Source organism: Balaenoptera physalus, assembly GCF_965194825.1.
Source record: "Balaenoptera physalus genome assembly, chromosome: 1".
Classification (NCBI taxonomy): Eukaryota; Metazoa; Chordata; class Mammalia; order Artiodactyla; family Balaenopteridae; genus Balaenoptera; species Balaenoptera physalus.
In genome coordinates, this window is record NC_138882.1 from 115,366,136 (window position 1) to 115,390,071 (window position 23,936).

General features: G+C 34.0%; 1 protein-coding gene across 4 annotated transcripts in view; it reads right to left on the reverse strand.

Moving 5' to 3' along the window:
- Positions 1-207: 207 nt before the first annotated feature.
- Positions 208-23,936, reverse strand: part of BTBD8 (BTB domain containing 8) — a 93,907-nt gene continuing 70,178 nt past the window's right edge. Inside the window, exons 10-18 of one of the 4 annotated variants that reach the window (XM_082476228.1) lie at positions 16,663-16,845; positions 15,871-16,008; positions 14,841-14,970; positions 12,352-12,413; positions 7,001-7,709; positions 6,645-6,729; positions 6,030-6,169; positions 2,381-4,711; positions 208-1,083 (exon numbers count right to left, since the gene is read on the reverse strand). In XM_082476228.1, coding sequence (XP_082332354.1) covers positions 614-1,083; positions 2,381-4,711; positions 6,030-6,169; positions 6,645-6,729; positions 7,001-7,709; positions 12,352-12,413; positions 14,841-14,970; positions 15,871-16,008; positions 16,663-16,845 — 4,248 coding nt within the window. In that variant the 3' untranslated portion in view covers positions 208-613. Of the gene's footprint in view, positions 1,145-2,380; positions 4,712-6,029; positions 6,170-6,644; positions 6,733-7,000; positions 7,710-12,351; positions 12,414-14,840; positions 14,971-15,861; positions 16,009-16,662; positions 16,846-23,936 lie in introns of all 4 variants that reach the window. The other 3 variants (XM_082476227.1, XM_082476226.1, XM_082476229.1) reach the window with 3 other exon arrangements.

Sequence of the window (23,936 nt, forward strand, 5' to 3'; positions counted from 1 at the left end):
CCTCTCTGCGGATATATCCCAAAAAGAGTTACAGGAAATACCACTTCTCCTGTTTTAGCAAAAATGTCAGTGAAATTTGAGATGCATTTACTTGACAATTTCCTGGACCTGAATTGTTGGGAAAGCGAAGGTTTTTTCTAATATTAAGCTATCAGCCTCAACCATACCAACCTGAGTTTGAATGTTACAGATTAACTCTACATAAACTGACACAAGCACAAAAAGTTTTTTTATTGTTAAATTATGGTTACCATATGCAGAGCAAAAAGTAAAGGGACTGTGTTACTTGTGCATTCACATTTTAAATTATTGAATGATAAACAAGTAAATGAATGATCAGTTAGGAAAGGAAAACTAAAGCAAGGGTTTCCTTACAAGTTTTCTAATTTCTCTAATAATTATAGAAAACATGCTCAAGATTTTTAGAAAAACACTTTTTTCTACATGTGATATCATATTAATAAACAAACTATGTTTACTTCAGTAAATTGGAAAGACTTCCTCAATATTAAGGATAGTCTAATAGGCTAATGCAATTATCATTTGGATATAATATAAGCATCAAAAAATAAAGGGGTGGCATAGTTTAACATTTTCCAAAGTGTTCATACTCTTAATGCTGAGTTTCTAGTTCCAGAATTGTCCATTCCCCTTGGGGTGAACAATCCTCAGAGGAAAAACTAGCCATGGTGATGCTTGCTGAGGAATCATCGAATGGAGATGTTAGTTCACTCCATCTGTTTAAAGTGTCAACATGTGCTTTACCCTGAGGTTTTGAGCTGTCTCGTGCTAAAAGTAGTGTCTGATTGATTAGATACTGTGCTAAATTTAAGTCTTCAGGAATAGAATTTGTAATATTTAAGTTTGAATCCTCTTCAGAGAGCAGTTGCTTTAATAGTGTCCAATCTTGTTTTGCAAAGTGTTGCTCATCTTCAAAATCCATGTCTGTAACATGTGTTTCTGATTCCATTTTCTGCTCAAATGCTTCTGTTACATCCATCTCATATATTGGAGAGAGGGTTTTTGAAGGCCGATGGTCATACATGTAGATTTGTGCCACTGTGTCACAATCATCTATGTCTCCTGAAATAATTCATAATACTACACAATGTAAAAACTGCACATGTTGGTACCCCTCAGAGTTCTGTAGAACAATATTAACACAACATAACAGTTATTGTCCAAAAAAAAAAAGAGAATGGGAAAAATAACATTTATACAAAATTGAGAAGATTTCTGAGGCATTTCTTTTTCTATGTTTGAAAAAAAAAAACTCAAAGGTAATGTTTAGCAGCAAAATCAACATAGGCAACTAACAATAATTCTCCAGTTTAATTTGAAAACTTGTGATACAGAAAACAGAAATTATTTAAACATAAACAGAACGCGCACATGTATCTAATTCACTACAATAGAAACTTAAAGAGAAAATAAGACATGGTTATTTGATGGTGACTTTTAAGGTAAGTCAGTTTCAAAGGGAGAATAAATACATTTTATCTAAAGACTTATTTTATCTAAAGACATATATTGCACATGCAAAGGAGGATGCAAGCAAGGACAAAAAAAGTACAACTTTAAAGAGTTCCCTATTCTTGTGATTTTGCTGAACAGGGACTACTGATAAGTATTTTTCTTAGTTCTGGTATACAGTAGCTACTCAGTCAGCCACTATTGCATATTTTAAATGTGGGTCATAGTTCAAATTACTATAATAAGGAAGACAAACACACAAAACAATTAGACAGGAAACCATCTATACATATGAAATAAACCTGGGATTTTTTCATATATTATCATTGCTTCTAAATATAATCTCTTTTAGGAAATTTATCTTTTTACTTGAAAATTTTAGAATAGAATTATAGTGATCCTGAAAGTCTTAATCTCTGTAAAATGTATATAAATTTTAATAATTAATCTAGTTAAAATAATTCAGTGCTTTTAGTTACATATTACTATACTTATTGCACAGCCCTCTTAGATATATATTAGCATAGTTCATAAATCATATCCAATGTATAATAAAATTTCTAATAGTCAATAATTCCTATGTTAAATTAGACATAAATAACTAAATAATAGCAAACTAAGTTTTTCTCTTTATTCTTTCATGTAAAATCTCTTAGTAGGTTAGCTCTAATAAACCACCAAAATTTTTACTAGATATTAATTTTTCACTAAGATTTTAAGTGAACAATAAAGAGTAACTAGCTATTTTCATTCTATTAAGAAATTTCAGTTTTCATTTAAAATTTGAATCTGTTGCTTAAGTAATTATTCTATCTAACTAAAATATAACATTCAGGGCTACCTACAACTTTAAAATTCTATAAACTCATTTTCTTATGGATTTAGCATTTCTATATCTGTACATTACCTGCAGATAAAGCAATATTAGCTTTCTCGGTAGCTGCAGAATGGCTCTCTTTCACTTGTCCTTCTGGAGGCAGAACTTGACTCCAATAGGAGTCCAGAGATTTTGTAGAGCTGTTCTTTGGTATGTCAGAACTGGGGTCTCTTTGATGAAGTTCCAGATGACATGGTCTTTCTTGAGATTTTATATCACTATCTGAAAGTTTGCTGCGTGGCTGAAAGTCATTATCCACATTGCTTCCACTGTTTACTTTTTTATCTTCTGGAGGAAGCTGTCTGCCTCCTCTGGACAGGACATCTGTTATGCTCTTTTTTTCTGTGGCTGAAGCACTCTGTTTATCTTTTCTTGAAGAGTCAATGCTACTAAGACCCAAGGGAGAGCTTTTGTTTTTATATACACTATTGCCTTTCTCTTGTCTACATTCTAAAATACTACCTTTACTTCCTTGTGAGTATCTGGAGTAGCAGACCCTTCCGTGATGTTCATGAGAAACGCCATCAAAAACATCAGAAGGTGAAGGAGAATCTACAGAAGGCTGAAAGGGAGCATGGACTTCCCCTTCATCAGATCCTAGTTCTTCACATTCATCTACTGAAAGTAAAACTGACCTTTTAAAATTTTTAGTTGCACGAAACTCGTGACTTTCATTTTCAGTTGCATCTTCAAAAGCTAAATTAATTATTCCCTGAAACTGCTGAAGAGCTGGGTTAGATGTAGAGAAATTTTCTGCAACATTTTCAGCTTCAGACCTTTCATCTTCTGTTTCATCTGCTGAGGAAGAAACCTGATCTACTTCCTGAGCAAACTGGATACTGCCTCGTGGAATATTTTCTTTTTCCCTAGGGTGGACTATTGTAGATCGAGACCAAATTTCTGGCCTTTTTCTAGGAATCTCATCATCACTTGTCGAATTAACTTGGAAAAGATCATTACTACTTTGCTTTTTCATTTTCACTTCAATTCTTAAGTTACTATCATATATTTTTAATTCTTCAGGAGTACTGGTGTCACTGCTACTTCTTCCAAGAAAATCATGGCATAGCATAGTGCCACATTTAGAAATACCCCTGTCATTTGACCCATCATCATCCTGAGACCCTCCAGCATCGTAGTCTTCAGATCTAGGCTTTATGTCATCAGAGGATGTTGTAGCACTGCCACTGTCAGATTCAGGACTCTCTCTCTGATGCAGAACACTGGTACTCAAATTCCAGTGACTCATGAATGGAGCTTCTCGAGTTTCATGGCTCTCTGGAGTTTCTGTTGTTTCCATATCTTTAGGAGAATTTTTCCCTGGTATTTGTTCCAAAAAACACTTGGAGGAAGTATTTGAGTCTACTGTAGCATGTTTGTCTCCATTCATGGCAGAGTCATCAGAAAACTGATTGGGAATTGTCTGTTCTTCTACATGAATTCTAGATTTTCTGTCATCTTGACCAGAATTTAAGGTACCATTTGTCTGTTCAGGAACACAAGGTAAAACATCTTTCACACATTTAATGTTTAATTTTTTGTTTGTATCTTTTCTCCCTGCTTGCTTCTCCCTATCTGACACTGAATGGACTTGCTTTACATTTGTTGAGTCTAGGTCACAAACTGGATTAGAGTTCAAAGAGTTTTCATTCGGATTTGAAATCATTGATTTTAGAGCAGTGGTGCTATAAAATTTTGGATCTACATTATCACTCTCATCAGAATGACAATGTATTTTAGCTGTGTTGCATTGATCTGTTTTTTTGTGACCAGAAAAATTTGTTTCACTTTTATCTGAACAAATCTGTTTTGATTCCAGTTCACGTTTAATTAATTTATCCAGATTTGAAATATTTTGGCATTCTAACACCAACTTCTCTTTTTCTTGATTGTTTAATGGCTTTTGTGGGTCAAGTATGCATGGTGACTGAAATGCTTCTGTATCACTGATTTCGGCTGTGAGATTAATTAGAGGTTCATGAGGCTTCTGTTCAGAAACATTGCCTTTGTTATTATTATCACATACATCATGAAGCACACTTTTTTGGACAACAGATGGTTCACTTTTTAAAGGTCTTAGAGAAGAAGGCTGAGTCTTCAATATAACCTGTCCAGGAAGTGTTTTCTGTTTTGAATCTTTATTATTCAAAGTTTCACCTTTCTTAGATTGATTTAGGGTTTTAGGCATTGCTACTATTTTTGCACTAATCTTAGGCAATGTTGTTTGTCCTTGCTTGACAATTTTTCTCTTAGGTGTTTGTTTATCTGTAGTTACACTGTGGTCCAATTTTGTCACATTTTCATCAGACTGCCTTGAAGAGACTGAAGATTTTACTGAATCTGATGACTCTCCTTGGGAACCTAAGAAAAGAAAATTCAAAAATATACCTTCCAGTTTGTGAGTGAAATTCAATATTTGTTTTTAAATCCCTTTAGAAGAAATAAAATAGATAACAATGAAATGGTAACATATGATCAAACGGACAATTACAAATTAGGCGTTAGTGACGTGATAAGATAAAAAAAAATTTATTACAAATATAGAGGAAGTATTCCAGCATCTTAAGTAAAATTATTAAAATAGGATCTCTCCTCCTGAAGTAAAGAGCATTGATCCTTATGCCAGAATTGGATTTGCATAAATATATGGGGGTAGAAAAATCTGATTTTCTTATGCCAAAAGAGCAGTAAGGGTCTTTCTTCCCTTTGAAGTTCTAGGGGGAAAAACAGACTGTTCCACATAGCTGAAAAGGAGAATGAAGCTAAAACACAAAATAGAAATGTTGAAATTGTTGCAATTTTTTTCCTCAAACAGTAACAAAGCTAATTTATTTCTCATAACCAGATCATTATTATTGTAGCTCATTAGGGTTAACTTAGATCTGCAGTTGAAACTAAAGCTGGTAACTGGAAAGAAAGAGGATTAATTTTGGGAATTCATTTGTTTATAATGGTTGAAGTCCTAGAGATGATATTTTGAGCATTTAAATCTATCAAACAGAATTATCAAATCTTTTTAAATGTTTATTTTTTAGCTGTTACTAGAACATGAATAACTTTTCTCTGGCTTACTTTTAAATTTACTTTCAGTATTAATTCATTACCTACCTCAAAATTGGTTTTCGCATTTTACAAACTGCTCTTACATATGTGAATGCTTAATGCATAAAGCAAATTAATTTTTAAAATCAGTTATTATATTAGCAAATTATGCAATCTGATCAGTATTCTTCTCTTTCTTAGAATATGGAAAAACAACAGGCATAGCACAGAGCCCAGAGGGAAAATTCTTCCTCCCTACGTATTACAGCTCTCTAGATTGTACCATTACTTTTTAAAGAGCTCTTTAGTGTTGGTTTTGCAGATGGAATTCTTATAATTATCAATGAAACTTTGAAGAAGCACAGATATAATATACAGAAGGACCAGAAATGCAGATAACCTAGTGACCCCCTTATTTTTTTCACAAAAGAAAATAAAAACTAAACTCACACCCCAAAATACCAAAATACTTGTCTGAAAAATGGAAGAATAAAATCTCATCTCTAAAATAGGAAATGAATGTAAAATGAGTGAAACCACGTTATACTTTGCTTATTTGCTGCTAAAGTTCCAGAATCAGAGTTCTGCTTATTCAGTTTAAACAAGGAAGTAATACCTGGGAGTATTTCAACTTTACCTTGAGTTTTAGCAAGATTAACTGCAGCATTCTTTGTCCTCTGCTGAGCTGTAGCGCATCCATTGCCATTTCCTCTTTTCTTTAAAATTGCCTGTGGTACTGGATCACTGTATCCTTTGCTGGTGACCTTCTTTAGCACACTAAGAAAAATTATTTGCGTTCAGTATTACACTGAGATTCCAAAACATAATTTTTTAAAAGACCCATACATGAAATGTATTTTTTCACAACACTGTAAATCAACTATACTTCAATTTAAAAAAAAAAAAACAAAAAAAAAGAAAAATATTTTTTCTCAAAGAAATAAAAAATGTATCTCTTTTCTGAAAATAGAAAAAACCATAGGTTCATAAGTGTTTAAGTTTATAAAACTGTAGATCAACTATGGTAAAGCAATGCATAATAAGGTGCCACAAGTATGAATTATTCTTCTATCATTTTGTATCAATCGTCATTTTGCATAATAAATAAGAAAAGTTTTAAAATATCATTATGTAAATATACTAAATTTTCTAACAAAGGAAAGATATTTTAACAATATTTAGCTAGAAGTTAGTATATAATTAACTTCCAGAGAAAGCTAATGTCTAGGTAAAACAATGAATGAAGACTTACCTGTTATTTATATTAGTTTCTTGTTCATGAATGCTTTTTTTATTGGAAGTTCCATTGGTAACTTTTGAAACAGGTCGAGATTTTACTGCTATAAATTAAGAAGAGTGAGCCATGAGATTGAGGAATAAATATGTAATAAGTATGTATAAATTCACTGGTCATACACTATATACAAAATTAAATGTTACGGTGAGAAAAACTGTTTTTTCTCAGTTTGCATGAATATATGTTACTAAAATCTTTTTGCATTTGAAACTAAATAAAAGTCCAAACATAGGTTCATTTTTTTCTAGGAACTTTAACTGTTCCTAAAAAGCTCCTCAAGAGCTATTAAAAATTAGAGTGTTAAAACCCACCTACAGTGGAAGTTTTGATACTTTCTACACTGTTTTTCACAGTCTGTCCTGGAGAGTCACAAAGGGAAAGTTTATGACCAGAAGGCTTCTCTTTTATTGACCCATTTTCTTTTGGTTCATCCAGACAGTCAGTGGAAGTCAGTAATTCCATACTTGAATTTGTAGATCTGCTGGAGGGCCCTGCAATCCCGAGGCATGGAGAATCTTTGCCTGTCACTTTCTTCGAAGGCTTTGCTTTGGCTTGCACGTTTAAGTTCCCAGTGAGTACCTTGGGTCTGGCACCTGTAATTTGACCTTCCTGATTTCTCACTCCTTTTCCATTTACTGAATTTTTCTGTCCATTTGCTGCTGCTGTTGCTGATCTTTCCACAACTTGTCTAGGTGACATGTTTGCTGACTTTGCATTATCACCGTTTTCTGTTTTGGGCTTTATTATAGGTTTGGGCTTTCCAGAAACATTTTTTCCCACAGTTTTTAATTCTTTTGTACTCTTGGATGCGGTTTTTGTACCATCCTTTTCCTTTAAATCATCATGCTTCAAAGTTTTATTTATAGAATTTCTATTAGTACTTGATGAATGTCCAGACGCTCCTAATCCATCAGATTTCATCTTTTGATTAGTAGAGGGATAACTCCAATACTCTTTCTTGTTACTTTCTCTCCAAGATTTGTTTTTTATAGCACCAGGGTCAGAAACTTGTCTCCTTTGCTACAAAGAAGAAAAAAATACTCTGTAACTTGACTGAAGTCTTGGACACATAATACTTTATGTTTCAATAGCCAGTTTTTCAAAGAGGAAAAAGCAGCAAAATTCAGATTATGATTTAGGGCCACTTAAAACTTGAATGATCTGGGATCATTTGAATATGTCTTTGATCACATTACCTTAATCAAATCTGAAATAAAACATACAAAATTAACAGGAGATTCTACTTTAAAAGGCATACTATTCAACTTTATGAAGTTATGGTAGAGATGAATACTTAATGGTGTCAGGATGCCTTGGGTGAATGACAGCAATATCCAACATTTTTCAAGGGCCCACTCCCAGGTTCTGTGCTAAAATGCTTTTCATGTATCATCTCACTTAATCCTCACAACAATTCTATGAGATAACTCCTGTTGTTATCTCCATTTCTTCAACAAGAAACGGGATTAAAGCAGGTATGTAATTTACCCAAGGCCATATGCTGATAAGGGATTGAACTAGGACTTGAGCTCAGGATTTACTGCTTTAAGCAGGTAATCATCTGTATGTTAATGATTTTCACCAAAAATTCTCTCTTCAATCCTATCCCAAATTCCAGAAATTTTATCACTAAATATTTAATCCTCTGGAGGCAAGGGTGGGGGGGGGGTGTGGGAGTCCCTGGGAAACAACACATTACACCTGAAAAGTTTTCTTTTTTTACTTTTTTGGCTGTGCGGCGTGGCACGTGGGATCTTATTCCCTGACCAGGGATCGACCCCATGCCCCCTACATTGGAAGCATGGAGTCTTAACCACTGGACCACCAGGGAAGTCCCTGAAAAGTTTGGTTTTTGAGAAAAAAAAAAAACAAAACCACAACATAGTAATACAGTATTGGTTGTCTGGAGAAAGGAAAAGGGGTCCTAAAAACAGGTGAAATAGATAAAAAGGGGAAAATAGAAGGGCACTAAAGACAATGCACCTACTTTATCATTTTGCTTAGAACCAACGTTGTATGGAAGGGAATAACAAAATTTTAAAAACTGGTAGGAATTACAGAATAAAAATTTAAGAATATATTGCCATTTATTATGTAAATACTCCCTCCCTTTTGGAAGCTGTATGAGATTGTAGAGGTATGAGGCAGAGCCTGTGTTGTCTTCATCTTTGTATCCCTTAGCACCGTGCCCATCACATACTGGGTACTCAAGAACATGTGATGATGGCTATCAAACCTGAGCACATGTTGATATACAGTTCAAGGTCTAGTTATTTCTAAATATGAAAGCTTCTAATTACAATTAAAATTTGTCTAAGATAAAAATAACATAAATATGTGTGTGTGTGTCTATATTCACACATACATATGTATATACATAAATAATAAGTAATAAATAACCTAGTTAAGTTTAGCAAAAAGCAAGGTATAATAATAAAGGAATCATTAGATTCTTGTTCTAGCTTTGCTTTTAACTGAAGAATAGAAGATAGGATATTTAAGAAATCATTACTAATATCTCTGGGCCTCAGATTATTCATGTCTAGGGGTAGAGACTGGTCCCATTCAGTGCAGTGTACTAGGATTCTCTGTAATACTTATAAAGTTCAAATAGGCTAGGTCCTCATTTTTTGTTTTCTTGATCAAATCTTAGCTCAAAAAATAACATTTCTCTATTTTTAATACCTAAAACCAGGAAGACTCTGATGTTAGACCTCTTCCCACCCTTAAAACTAATCCTTAATTCACTCTATCCTTGAATCTATCTACTTTAAAGCATCATGCTATGGGTGAGATCTATGTAGTATATGGGGTACTCTACCCCTTTAGAAATTTCACATTAACATAGTATACCATGGTGAGGATTCAACGTATATGCATTTTTAGGCAACCTATGACTTACATCTACAAAGTTTATGTATGTTTCTTATATACAACTGACCAGTTGGGAATGGTCACCACATGCTATTGACAAAGATAAAGAAAAAAGAGTAACACTCTAAAGCCCTCCTCTTGGGACTTCCCTGGTGGCACAGTGGTTAAGAATCTGCCTGCCAATGTAGGGGACACGGGTTTGATCCCTGGTCCGGGAAGATCCCACATGCCGCGGAGCAACTAAGCCCGTGCACCACAGCTACTAAGCCTGTGCTCTAGAGCCCATAAGCCACAACTACAGAAGCCCGTGAGCCCTAGAGCCCACAAGCCACAACTACTGAGCCCATGTGCTTCAACTACTGAAGCGCGCGCACCTAGAGCCCATGCTCTGCAACAAGAGAAGCCAACGCAATGAGAAGCCCGCACACCACAACAAACAGTAGCCCCCGCTCACCGCAACTAGAGAAAGCCTGTGCGCAGCAACGAAGACCCAACGCAGCCAAAAATAAAAAATAAAGCGTTCCTCTTAGACACACTTTCAGGTCTAGTACTATTCCTTTTTGTTGGTATTATTTTGTTTTACTTTTTATTATAGAAAAATTTAAACATAATCAAAGAAGACAGAACAGTATCATGAATCCCCACATACCTACTACCCAGCTTTAACAACTATCACCTCTTGGCCAATTCTGTTTCGTATATAACTACCACCATTTTATTTTGAAGCAAATCCCAGACATCGTATAATTTTAGTCTTAAGTATTTTGGTACCAGCACCCTTCTTAAACGTTTCTCTCTATTTTATCTCATCAACTTTCTCCCACCTCCAAAAGATCTCATCTCATTTTGGAAGACACACTTATTCATACCACACTTATTGAGGACTTACTACAGACTAGACAATTGCACATAAATTATCTCACTTAATTTTCACAATAATCCCAGCTAGGTTTTATTACGCCATTCTACAGATAAGCAAACTAAGACTCACAGATGACAAAGATAGTAAAGTCAAGATCTGAACTTTTATGATTTTATGTCCAGCACCCATTTCAGTACAATGCTGCCTTTCTGAGGAAAACATATTAGCCTGTTTCCTTCCCATTGTGGTTAACAGTATAAACCCTTGGACAACCTGAAAGTCAGGAACTGAGGAAGGGAAATGAGATTTTGTTCTATTTTGCTGTAAGGCAAGGAAGGAGGAAAAGCCTGGCTAATAGCAGTTAGTAGATAATACAGGGGAAAGAAAGGCAGGTAGGCTAAATCCTGGTGGCCTTAAAACACACACACACACACACACACACACACACACACACAAACACATAGGGTGAAAGGGAACATAGTACATAGAAAAAATGTTCTAAGGTGCCATTTCCTAACATATGTTCTGTGGAACTGTACAACATGCTTAAGAGGGGTCAAGAGGGAGTCTAGTGGTGTTCCATGGTTATAAAATTTGAGGAAATCCTGGGGGAAACAAAATTCAGAAGTGTTCTTTACTGTAGTGTTTCTCAGAGCTTTTAGGTGCTGATGTGCATCGTTAGTGTCTAAGAGGAGCTATGTTGTGTAGCAATTCTCAACCTTAGTTGACACTAGATGTTCTTAGGTAGAACATATGATGGAGCTAGTATATTATGGAACACACTTAGGGAAATAGTCCTAGGAGGTTTACTAGCAAAAAGCTCCAGCATCTCACAGTTTCTCACCCAAGACGTTTAGAGCTTGACCTCTGCCTCAAGCCATCAGAGCTCTTGGTTGTGGCTTGGAGTTGTGTGAGTTCCTATCTACTGGCTGATAAGGAAGAAAAGATGCCCAATTCCACTCTTGCAAGGGCAATATATTCTTTGCATTCCAAACTGGAACTCTCAGTGTATCTCTCCATATCATTGTAATGTGTGTCTAGGTTAGTATAATTTTATGCTTCAAATATATTATTAAGTGACCATTTGTAAGTTAGCTAGATTGGAACTCTAATCATCATTAATAACATTTTAGGGGAATAAAAATGTATTTCATATTATAATGAATATACCAAGTAACGTGTATGTTGTGTGTGTGTGTGTGTGTGTGTGCTAAAAAACAAATAACATAAAATTTACCATCTTAACCATTTTTAAGTGGGCAGTACAGTCAGGTTGACTATATGCGCCTTGTTGTGCAACAGATATCTAGAACGTTCTCATCTTGCAAAACTGAAACTCTATCCCCATTGAACAATTATTCCCCTTTTCCTTATCTCCCCAGCCCCTGGCAGCCACCACTCTACTTAGTTTTTAAGAGTTTGACTATTTTTAGTTAACTCATATAAGTACACCAAGTAACTTAAAGTGAACACAACTGTACTCTTGGTATTAACTGCCTTTTTCGCACCAAAAATATATTATGTGGATTAAAATCTTAGTATAGAGAAAACTGGGACAACTAAAATCTTCTTTTGTAAGAAGTAGGTTAATTAGAAAAACAGACATGGAACTAGATCTAGAATTCTAGACAATTTCTGATCTGGAATAGTTCCAACATGCTAGTTGCCAAAAAGGTTTTCAAGGAAATAAAAATGGTAGACAATATTTCACTTCCCATACCAGCTGGATATAAAAAATGCATATCATTTAAAAATTTACAAAACGTTCACTTGATTAAAAACAAGACTCAAAATTATTTCCATCCAGAAACAGCTTTAGTTAATGAAAGAATAGATTTTTAAAAATTATTCTGAAATATAAAATGATAAAATTTAAATTACTTGGTATCTTGTTTCTTCTGGGCCTGTAAAATTGTAAAAGTTTACCTGAGAGCTACTGAATATAGGCTTTTTGCCAAGTCTTCGGTCATCACCTTTGTCAAATGCAGCTGTAGGAAAAAAAAAGCAATTTAATTTTACAGGAAGCACTATTATTACCATAGAAGTAGAGGGAAAATAGTATATTAGCAGAAAAAGGTTACATTTTTGATGGAAATAACTTTTAAAAAGTTGAAACCAATCTAGTACACATAAATAATTCCCTATTTTAGAATTTTTCTTAAAGGACTTCATTTTGAATCTTATATTCCTGTCCCTATGGATTTTACGTTATTAAAATTAATAAATGAGAAATGTACAGTCTCACAGAGAAGATTTATACATTTACAAAACCCTAGAATTTTCTCAAGCTTGAAATTTTAGAGACAACTTCTTTTTAGCTAGTTTTCCAAATTTCAAAAAATTACAGATTGTGGCAAACGTAATATTTTATAAACTATTCAATGTGAGAAAATTTCTATCCTAAAAAATATTAAAATACTGTTAAAAATTTTCTGATTTTGCAGGTATGTCCTGAGGAAGGAGTAAAGAGAAAAAAGATAAGGTTTTGTTGAAAATAAAACAAGAGACAATCCTTAAACCTATATCATTCTTTTTAGAATTACATTAAAAATTCATTTTATAGATTAGGTTTATATGGGAATTATTGGGGAACTCAGTTTATATTCTTCAAATAAGAATTTAAATGACGTCAGGGGAATATATAGGAATAATGGTATGAGAGCCATAAATATAGTTTAGCTAATGTATTTGTTCCCTTTGAAGGTTATGTAGCTTTAAAATATATTTTGAAGAAATATATACATATATTTTCCAAAATTGATTTTATTTTTATTAAAACACCTGATGAAAAATACATCAAATTATCTGTAACCCTACCATGCACCTTCTACTATTTCTATTCTATAGGAACTATGTTATAAGACAAAGCAGGATCCTAGAAATAGCATTACAGGGATTGGTTTGTGGTTAGCAAATGACTGCACAAAAATATACAGGTGGAAATTAATACAAGATTTCTCCCAAAGATCAGTAACTCAAACTAGAACATAAGAAATGTTATAACAAAGACAACCTAGAATTACTCCTTTATCTGGGATTTCCCAATGCAATAATTATGCATAAGTCAGGACTCATTATAATTCAACATATTTAAGATTTTAAAAATTATTTTTACACTGATAGAATGTAATAGATTGAAAAGTTCTTTTTGACAATTAGTTGGATTACCAATAATATTTTGTTTTAGATATGTGTATATATATATGTATTCACATGTATTTTAAATTAGCACTTTGAAGAATTAAGATAAAGAACACTGTTCGGGACCCAACTTAACTATGAAATCCTCTAAAAATGGAGAAAAGCAAAGTTTACTCCCAATCAGAAGAGAGTTGAATGACACCTACTCGAGGAATGCTGATCTTATTTTTTTTACACTGTATAGTACAGATGAACTGTCATCTAAAAATCAGTACAGAAACAGTCACAAGGAAAAAAAATCCAATTTCTAAAGACCTTCTCATGACTTTTGTTGTTTCATGGATTTTGTTGTTTTATTATTTTGTTGGAATTTCTTTGAAAAGTGCTCTTGAGATCACATCTGGCTACACCATCGTGTTATGCTCCTAATGCAAGACAGAGCAAATCATATTTTGATTAAATCATTAAAGAATTTAACATATCCATGTACTATCAAGAATATATTATATCACATATGGTCTCCATGTTTTATAGTACAGAAATGTTTGCTTCATAAAATACAGTCTCTTAATTTAAAATGTTTTTAAAAGTATACTTACTGAATCTGTCAATATTTTTCCTAAGGTACCTGCTTTAACCCAAAAATAGTCATGAAGCCATTTTTAGTTCCACACCCTCAATTTTTTATTTTAACATTTTTGAAACAAACACATTCTAAGCAGTATAAATCTTTTGTTTAATGCTAATATTTCAAATGGTACCTATTAAATGTCAAAGAGCACTGTGCGGCTCCTGAGGGACACTCTGCAATAGCACACATCGTATCACTGAACCAATCGATCATGGAATAAAGCCATCTAATCTAGGCAAAACCACAAGAAAGGGTATCTTATGCAAAAGATGGGAAAGCTTTATGGAAAAATATATTTTAAAAGGGAGAGAAAGTATGTTTGGTAATCTGTTCTATATGGGTTACATTTTCCTATACTTCTAAATCTCTCTAAAAGAATGCTTTTAAGCAAATTTGGCTAGAATATAAAGTTGCTAAGATAAAGTAGAATTATATATGTATATATAAGGAAATGAGTTTCATTTTCTAAGAACAGAAAAAAAGCATGATTTATTAAAACTGCCTAAACATACCAGCACTAGTTTCAGTTAGCAAGCTATTATTGAACAGAAGCAAACAAACGTTAATCCTATCACTTATTAGAACCCCTTTAAAATATCTCTTGTCACAATTATAAGAATAAAAAATCTCAAGGCTAATATACCTGCTTGGATTTTCTGTTGATCATCTGTGCTCATCAGCTTCCAGCTTTCTGTGTGACGAACAGCATAGAAAGACTGAACCAGGAAGATCCACAGCTTATCACGCAGAGCCTGGATCTTGCACGTAAAACCCTGTGTTCAAGCAACAAATCAGCAGCTGGTCAGAACCACATTGTCATAGCAACCAGTCATTATTCCCTTCCGAATCTACTTACTCCTAAGCTAGATCAATGATGTCATCACTTAGATTTTTAAGATCGTCGGGTACAAGTTATTTATGAAGGCTTGCTCTTTGACAACAGAATTTTATAGTGAACATGAACCTTATCCTTTCAGCATTATCCTTTTAACCAAACACTGTTTTAAACCACCAATGGCCTTTATGTAAATACCTTCCACAGCCTTTTCAAATCAGCTCTGACATTACAAGGTCAAATACTCTATGCAGTAATAATAAATATGATGAAATTTTTTGTCATTCTTGTTGAACAAATAAAAAATGTCAATAATTTGCAATTAGCTTGTCAATTACCATTGATTAATTGCATTTAAAAATAAGATATATTTTAATTTTGCTTTTTCTCAGTCAATCCAATTTTAAATGATTTTTTTCTTAAGACAAAAATTAAGAATGTATTATAAAATTAAAAGACACTGATGATTAAAACTATAAAACATTCTTTAAAATTCTTTAAGTTTTATATTTAGGAAATTTAATGTAGTGACTGGGGAGAAATACTAAACTTATGCTGTACCAATTAATATTGCTAAGTACCAAATTATGTTTAGAATTAGCCAGCCAAACTTCCAAATTCTAAACTTTTATAATAAGTCCATTTGGAGGTAAATGAAATTTTTAAAATTTTGTATTATGAAAAATTCCAAATATACACAGAAGTAGAGACTGTAACCACCCCCCAGGTATCAAACAGTTTCAATGAACCATGTGACATTTAAAACGTGTATATATTTAAAAATCTTAAAACAGTTTAAATATTCTATCATTTTAATGAATTTTATTACATCAAATACCATTTCCTTTGTACTGTCAGAGTTCAGTAATGTGTCCAGAGCCATAAGAAGAGAGCAACTATTCTCAGTGGTAATGTTTTCTTCAATTGCTTTTAAAATTTTGTCCAGCAGATCATATGTGCTACTCATTGCTTGTGACTATAAAACACAGAAATTGATATTTAATAGGAATATATGTAAATGTGTAAGAAATGTGAAAGTCTGGCATAACGGCAGACCATTCATCATAACTGGCTATATGAAGTCAACCAGAAATCTTATTTCCTCTGTTAATAATAATAATTATTATCATTATAATCATAAATATTATACTAATCCCTTTCCTCTGTTAAAAATATCGGCACACACACAGAGTTCTTAAGAGCCAAAATAGTCCTAAAACAGAGCCTAGAAATGTTATAAAAGTTCTTTATTAAGTAACTAAATTTAGAGAAAGTGGGTCCCAGTAAGACAGAGAATTTTGCATGAACCATAATTGCATTACTGACAAAAACAATATCTTTATGACTTCAATTTCTAAAATATGGCTTATGCCGATTGAGGGCTGGAGTTGCCAGAGTTACACTGTGCCTTGCCAGGGCACTCAACCTGTCCCGTCCTCCCTTCATTATCTTATGAGCCAAAAATCCTGTCCATCACTGCCCTAAATGCTATGCAAACATGCCATCTGCTATGGAATTTATTTAAGTCATACTAATTTAATCAAAGGCAACCTGAATTTGAAAACTTACATAATTATAATCAGAACACAAAGATGGGACTAAATATAGGATATAATTTTAGATGCAGTACCTGTAAGAGGAGAGCAAAATTTTCGCTTTGAATGATCTTGGAGAAGTTTTCTATAATAAATGCAATACATTCTTCTTGGAGCTGAGATGCCATGGTCAGTGCTGCTTCTGTCCACTTCACTCTGGGTAAACTGATGATTAGCCTGTCACTTTCCATCAGAAGAAAAGCAGCATTCTTATCATTCTTATAATTTTGAAAATATTGGGGAAAAAAGTTAGATTACTGCTCATAAAAATAACTTTCCAAGCAAATTAAATACTTTTGTTTTCTTGTGACACTGCCTGCAAAAACAAAAATTCCAGGTAGCTAATATCTTTGTCATTAGCTTTACATATTTATTAATTCATTCAAAATTATCCAAAAGGGCAAAATTTGAGCTGGAAACAAATCACCTTTAAAAGACAGCTAAAACAAACATGAGAGCAAAGTTATAACTACAAAGAAAAGCTTGACTTCCCTGAGATTTTTCACTACTGAATTAATTTTTGTGCTTATAAATATCATTCATAACTGCATGGCTACACTGACATAGCCTTAATTCTTTTCTGACTATAAAATACATGTTCTTTATTACAAATTTAGAAAGGCTAAAAATTACTTATAATCCCCAGTGACTTTTTTTTCCTTTCTAATTTGGTAAGACTCTTCTTTTTATATTATATTATTTATTTAATAATGATTCATTTTCATACCATAGGAAAAAATGTTCACGAATACTGATCTCTATAAAAAATGAAATGACAGTTCACAAGCACCATGTGCTCTAAGGGAAAGGAAAAAATGGCAACTTAAAATTACTATATTTTATTCATGTTTGATTTCTAATTCTTACAATGATCCTTAGGAAATAATGATTTATTGAATAAATAGTAATCTGATCGATTGTAGTAGATTGAAAAAAATGGCCACAAATTCTGTGTAGCTCAGTTCATCAAGAGGTGGACCCTATTTCCTCATCCCTTGAATCTAAACTGGCCTGTTTGCTTGCTTGCACAAGCAGTGGTATTGTGCAAGTTTCAGAGCGTAGGCCTCAAGTAGCCTTGCAGCCTCTATCTTTACTCTCTTGGTTCTGGGACCATGAAGCCATGAAGAAGCCTGGTAAGAAAGACCACAGGGAGTGGGAGGCCCAGCCTCCAACTTAGCCACCAGCTGAAAGCAGCTGCAGGACTGAGCTCAGGCAAGATAAGCAGAAGAATCACCCAGTCAATCCACAGAGAATAAATTTTAGTTTAAAGCAACTTAGTTTTGGGGTGGTTTGTTACACAGCAATAAATAACTAGTAAATCTGGAAATGACAGTGCTTGAAATCCTCAAGCACTGAGTCTTCCCTGATTTCTATACCTACTTCAGATTCCTTTTACACCTGCCATCAGAGAACCTGTCCCTTCTCTTTAGAGCACTTACTTCATTTGTAATTATTCAATCATGAAATAACTATTTGATTAATACCCATCTCTCTCACTAGGCTGTATGTTTACTGCATGTGAAACCATGTCTGTTTTGGCTCACCATTGTAACCACAGGTCCTAGTACAGAACTGAGTCACAGTAGACACAAATATCTGTTGATCTCTGAGCATCAACAGAGACTGAGAGTTTGTAAGTGAATTCGTAAGCTAAATTAAGTTTAATCCTTGAACATCAAAACTTTAAAAATTTTACCCATTTACCAAGAATTCTTTTGAAATGTATTCTATACTTCCCCTGCTTTATTTATTTGAGTAAAAAATCATACTTTGCTATAATTTGAGTCTTTAAAAAGTTTTTTTACATTTTTACTATAATTTACCATTATCCTTTCCTCCTCTGGTAACTTCCTGAGTAATTGTGCAGTTACTAAGAGTTTTAGGCAGTAAGCCCGATTTGCTCTACTATAGACATTGTTCTGGTATTAGAGACAAATGTAGAGTATTCAAATAAACTTGGCAGGTATCTATGAAGTACTTACTATATACATAATGTTATGTGCTCTGACAGCAATATCTTTTTTTTTTTTTTTGGTATTATTAACTTTATTCAAGCTCAGGAAGAAAATCATAAAAGCAATAACTCAGTAGAATTGCTAATCAACCTGTCTCTCCTCAAACAGCAAATGGCCAGCTTACAAGCAATATCTTTTTAAAAATACAGATGTATAGTTGTCATAATTTAACTTGAAATCTATTGGAAAACTAAAAGATGGACATAAATGATAACATATGGTATGTGATCTTATTCCATACTGATCTGAATATATGATAACATTAAATGTTAAGAGTAGCTTAAGGTTCAAAGAAGGAAGAAAATGTAATATACTTCTAGATCAAACACATAAAATTTTATTTTATTTTTTTAACATCTTTATTGGAGTATAATTGCTTTACAATGGTGTATTAGTTTCTGCTGTATAACAAAGTGAATCAGCTATACATATACATATATTCTCATATCTTCTCCTTCTTACATCTCCCTCCCACCCTCCCTATTCCACCCCTCTAGGTGGACACAAAGCACTGAGCTGATCTCCCTGTGCTATGCGGCTGCTTCCCACTAGCTATCTATTTTACATTTGGTAGTGTATATATGTCCATGCCACTCTCTCACTTTGTCCCAGTTTACCCTTCCCCATCCCCGTGTCCTCAAGTCCATTCTCTATGTCTGCGTCTTTATTCCTGTCCTGCCCCTAGGTTCTTCAGAACCATTAAAAATTTTTTTTAGATTCCATATATATAAGCACATAAAATTTTAAATTCAATAGTTAACATATGGTTCAAATTTCAAAACTATATGAAAGGCATTACTAAGAAAAGTCACCCACTCCTTCCTGTCCCCAGCCACCTATTTTCCCTTGTCCCAATCAATATTATTTATTTTCTGTATTTTTCCAGAGTTATTTTATGCATATACAAACAAAAAAAGTAACTTTTCCCTTATTTTACTCAAATGGAGGCATTAATATGTACAGTACTCTGTACTTTACCTTTTATACTTAGCATATACCTTGAATATTTTTCTTATCACAATATAAAGAGCCTTATTATTGTTTTAATAGCTATGGAATAGCCCATAATATGGATATATCAGAAGTCATACAACCAGTCCTCTACTTGTAGATGTTTATTTCTTTCCAGTTTTTGTTATTACAGTGTTGTAATGAATGACCTTGTAGATAACATTATTTCACACATATGTGAATATATCTATAGGATAAATTCCTAGAAATAAAATTGCTGGGTCAATACTACTTGTCTTATCCTGGGTTCTGCCTAATAACTGAGCCTGAGAAATAGGCTTGTACGCAAGTGATCCCAAGATGACCCAAGAGTGAAACAGGGAAGGAGGGAAAGCCAGCGGAAGGGTATGTTTTCCAGCCCCTTGCTACTCAAAGTGTGATCCACAGCAACCATTACCTAGAGCTTGTTAGAAATGTAGAATCTCAGGCTCCGCCTCTGATTTACTGAATTAGAACCTACATTCAACCAAGATGCTGAAGTGGGTTTTTTTTGCCATACCACATGGCATGCGGGATCTTAGTTCCCCAACCTGGGATTGAACCCTGTGCCCCCTGCAGTGGAAGCACTGAGTCCTAACCACTGGACCACCACCAGGGAATACCCAGTCCTGAAGTGTTGTGTATATACATTTAAGTTTGAGAAACAATGATATAGCATTTGCTATTGTAGGCAACTGGGGATCAATCTTGTGGGGGCCCTCTGAAGAGCCACAGAGAATACAATTTGAATTATTCACCCAAGGGATAGATGAGGGAAACATTTAATCACTGGTTAATCACTGACCAATCTCCCATTGGTCAAGGTTTGTCCCCCGGATATTAATTCCCTTTCACTTCCAGGTTTGAAGAGCTATAGGTACCCTGGGTAGAACAGCAGTGAAGCCTCAGGACAGAAAGTGAGAAATACATGTGATGTGGCTGAGGGAAAGTGCTGTCAGATTACACCTGTGTGCAGCTGGATGCTGCAGCAATGGTTGGAGTACATACATGTGTCAAGAGGATATGAGGTGGGGCACCAGGAGGATACAAAACATTGCCAACATATATTCAATGGAGCACTGTTTCCCAAACTATAGTTTTCTCCCCTAGCAACCTAGAGAAATATATTTAGTGGCTTACAATCAGCATTAGAAGACAAAACAAGAAAGAAGAAAGAGATAGAAAAGAGAAAAACAGAAAATATCAGAACATCATATGGAATATGGTAAGTATTCTTTTTTGAAACTTGTTTCAGTTCTACATGTGTGAGTTAACTGGGTTATAACATAAAAAGAACTTGCTCTGGGTCAGTCAAAAAAGTTTGAAAAACACAGCAAAAGTTGTGCTAATTTATACCCTTCCCAGGAATGAATAGGAGTACTTATTCCCTACATCTGTGTTAAAATAGTACAAATTTCCTTTTTTCCCCATACTAAAAGGTAGAAAACAGTCTGACATGGTAATTTTAATGTCCATTTCTCTTAAATAAATGAAGTTGAAGATTTGTTCATCAAATTAAGAGGCATCTGTATTTTCTAAGTGAACTATCTAGTCTTACCCTACATTTAGCTATTTTTAAAAAATCAACTTGTAGGAACTCTCTATATTAGAAAAATTAGAATAAGAGTATGATATGAACTGTCATTTGTTATTTGACTTTGCTTATGGTAATTTTTACTATATAGAAATTTTGCATTTTTATGTAACCAAATTCTTTTATGGCTTCTAAATTTTATATCCCCACTCTACTGATGAGGTTATAAACTAATTCTCCCAGGACTTAACTGTAGTGTTTTAGGTTTCATTTTCTTTACTTGTAAATCTTTGATCCATTTGGAATGTATACTGGCATACCAGGATGTGATGTATAGATCCAACTTAAATTTTTTTCAGCAAGCTTCCTGTTGTTGTCCTAACACCATATACTGAATAAACACTATGACTCATACTATTTAATTCTTTTGAGATTGTGTTAATTAAATAGGCCTTCAATTATCTTTTGGCCTTAGGACTAAAAGCATAATATATATACAACTTCAGTTTTACCTTAGTGACTATCCCCCATGCCTATTTTTGTCTTAATTTTCCTATATTTAAAAACTATTCATAATTAGCTTTTTTTAAAAAAAGGCTTAAAACATTTTTTTAAAACATCTTTATTGGAGTATAATTGCTTTACATTATTGTGTTAATTTCTGCTGTATAACAAAGTGAATCAGCTATACGTATACCTATATCCCCATATCCCCTCCCTCTTGCATCTCCCTCCTACCCTCCTTATCCCACCCTTCTATGTGGTCACAAAGCACCTAGCTGATCTCCCTGTGCTCTGCGGCTGCTTCCCACTAGCTATCTATTTGACATTTAGTAGTGTATATATATCAATGCCACTCTCTCACATCGTCCCAGCTTACCCTTCCCCCTCCCCGTGTCCTTAAGTCCATTCTCTACATCTGCGTCTTTATTCCTGTCCTGCCCTTAGGTTCTTCAGAACCATTTTTTTTTTTTTTTTTTTAGATTCCATATATATGTGTTAGCATACGGTATTTGTTTTTCTCTTTCTGACTTACTTCATTCTGTATGACAGATTCTAGGTCCATCTACCTCACTACAAATAACTCAATTTCATTTCTTTTTATGGCTGAGTAATATTCCATTGTATATATGTGCCACATCTTCTTTATCCATTCATCTGTTGATGAACACTTAGGTTGCTTCCATGTCCTGGCTATCGTAAATAGTGCTGCAGTGAACATTGTGGTACATGACTCTTTCCGAATTATGGTTTTCTCAGGGTATATGCCCAGTAGTGGGATTCCTGGGTCATATGGTAGTTCTATTTTTAGTTTTTAAAGGAGCCTCCATACTGTTCTCCATAGGGGCTGTAAGAATTTACATTCCCACCAACAGTGTAGGAGGGTTCCCTTTTCTCCACACCATTTTCAGCATTTATTGTTTGTAGATTTTTTGATGGTGGCCATTCTGACCCGTGTGAGGCGATACCTCATTGTAGTTTTGATTTGCATTTCTCTAATGATTAGTGATGTTGAGCATCCTTTCATGTGTTTGTTGGCAATCTGTATATCTTCTTTGGAGAAATGTCTATTTAGGTCTTCTGCCCATTTCTAGATTGGGTTGTTTGTTTTTTTGATATTGAGCTGCATGAACTGCTTGTATATTTTTGGAGATTAATCCTTTGTCAGTTGCTTCATTTGCAAATATTTTCTCCCATTCTGAGGGTTGTCTTTTGGAAGTTTTAGCCACAGCAATCAGAGAAGAAAAAGAAATAAAAGGAATCCAAGTTGGAAAAGAAGTAAACCTGTCACTGTTTGCAGATGACATGATACTATACACAGAGAATCCTAAAGATGCTACCAGAAAACTACTAGAGCTAATCAATGAATTTCGTAAAGTAGCAGGATACAAAATTAATGCACAGAAATCTCTTGCATTCCTATACACTAATGATGAAAAATATGAAAGAGAAATTAAGGAAACACTCCCATTTACCACTGCAACAAAAAGAATAAAATACCTAGGAATAAACCTACCCAAGGAGAAAAAAGACCTGTATGCAGAAAACTATAAGACACTGATGAAAGAAATTAAAGATGATACAAACAAATGGAGAGATATACCATGTTCTTGGATTGGAAGAATCAACATTGTGAAAATGACTATACTACCTAAAGCAATCTACAGATTCAATGCAATCCCTTTCAAACTACCAATGGCATTTTTCACAGAACTAGAACAAAAAATTTCATAATTTGTATGGAAACACAAAAAACCCCAAATAGCCAAAGCAATCTTGAAAAAGAAAAATGGAGCTGGAGGAGCAGGCTCCCTGACTTCAGACTATACTACAAAGCTACAGTAATCAAGACAGTATGGTACTGGCACAAACACAGAAATATAGATCAATGGAACAGGATAGAAAGCCCAGAGATAAACCCACGCACATATGGTCACCTTAGCTTTGATAAAGGAGGCAAGGATATACAATGGAGAAAAGACAGCCTCTTCAATAAGTGGTTCTGGGAAAACTGGACAGGTACATGTAAAAGTATGAAATTAGAACACTCCCTAATACCATACACAAAAATAAACTCAAAATGGATTAAAGACCTAAATGTAAGGCCAGACACTATCAAACTCTTAGAGGAAAACATAGGCAGAACACTCTATGACATAAATCACAGCAAGATCCTTTTTGACCCACCTCCTAGAGAAATGGAAATAAAAACAAAAATAAACAAATGGGACCTAATGAAACTTAAATGCTTTTGCACAGCAAAGGAAAC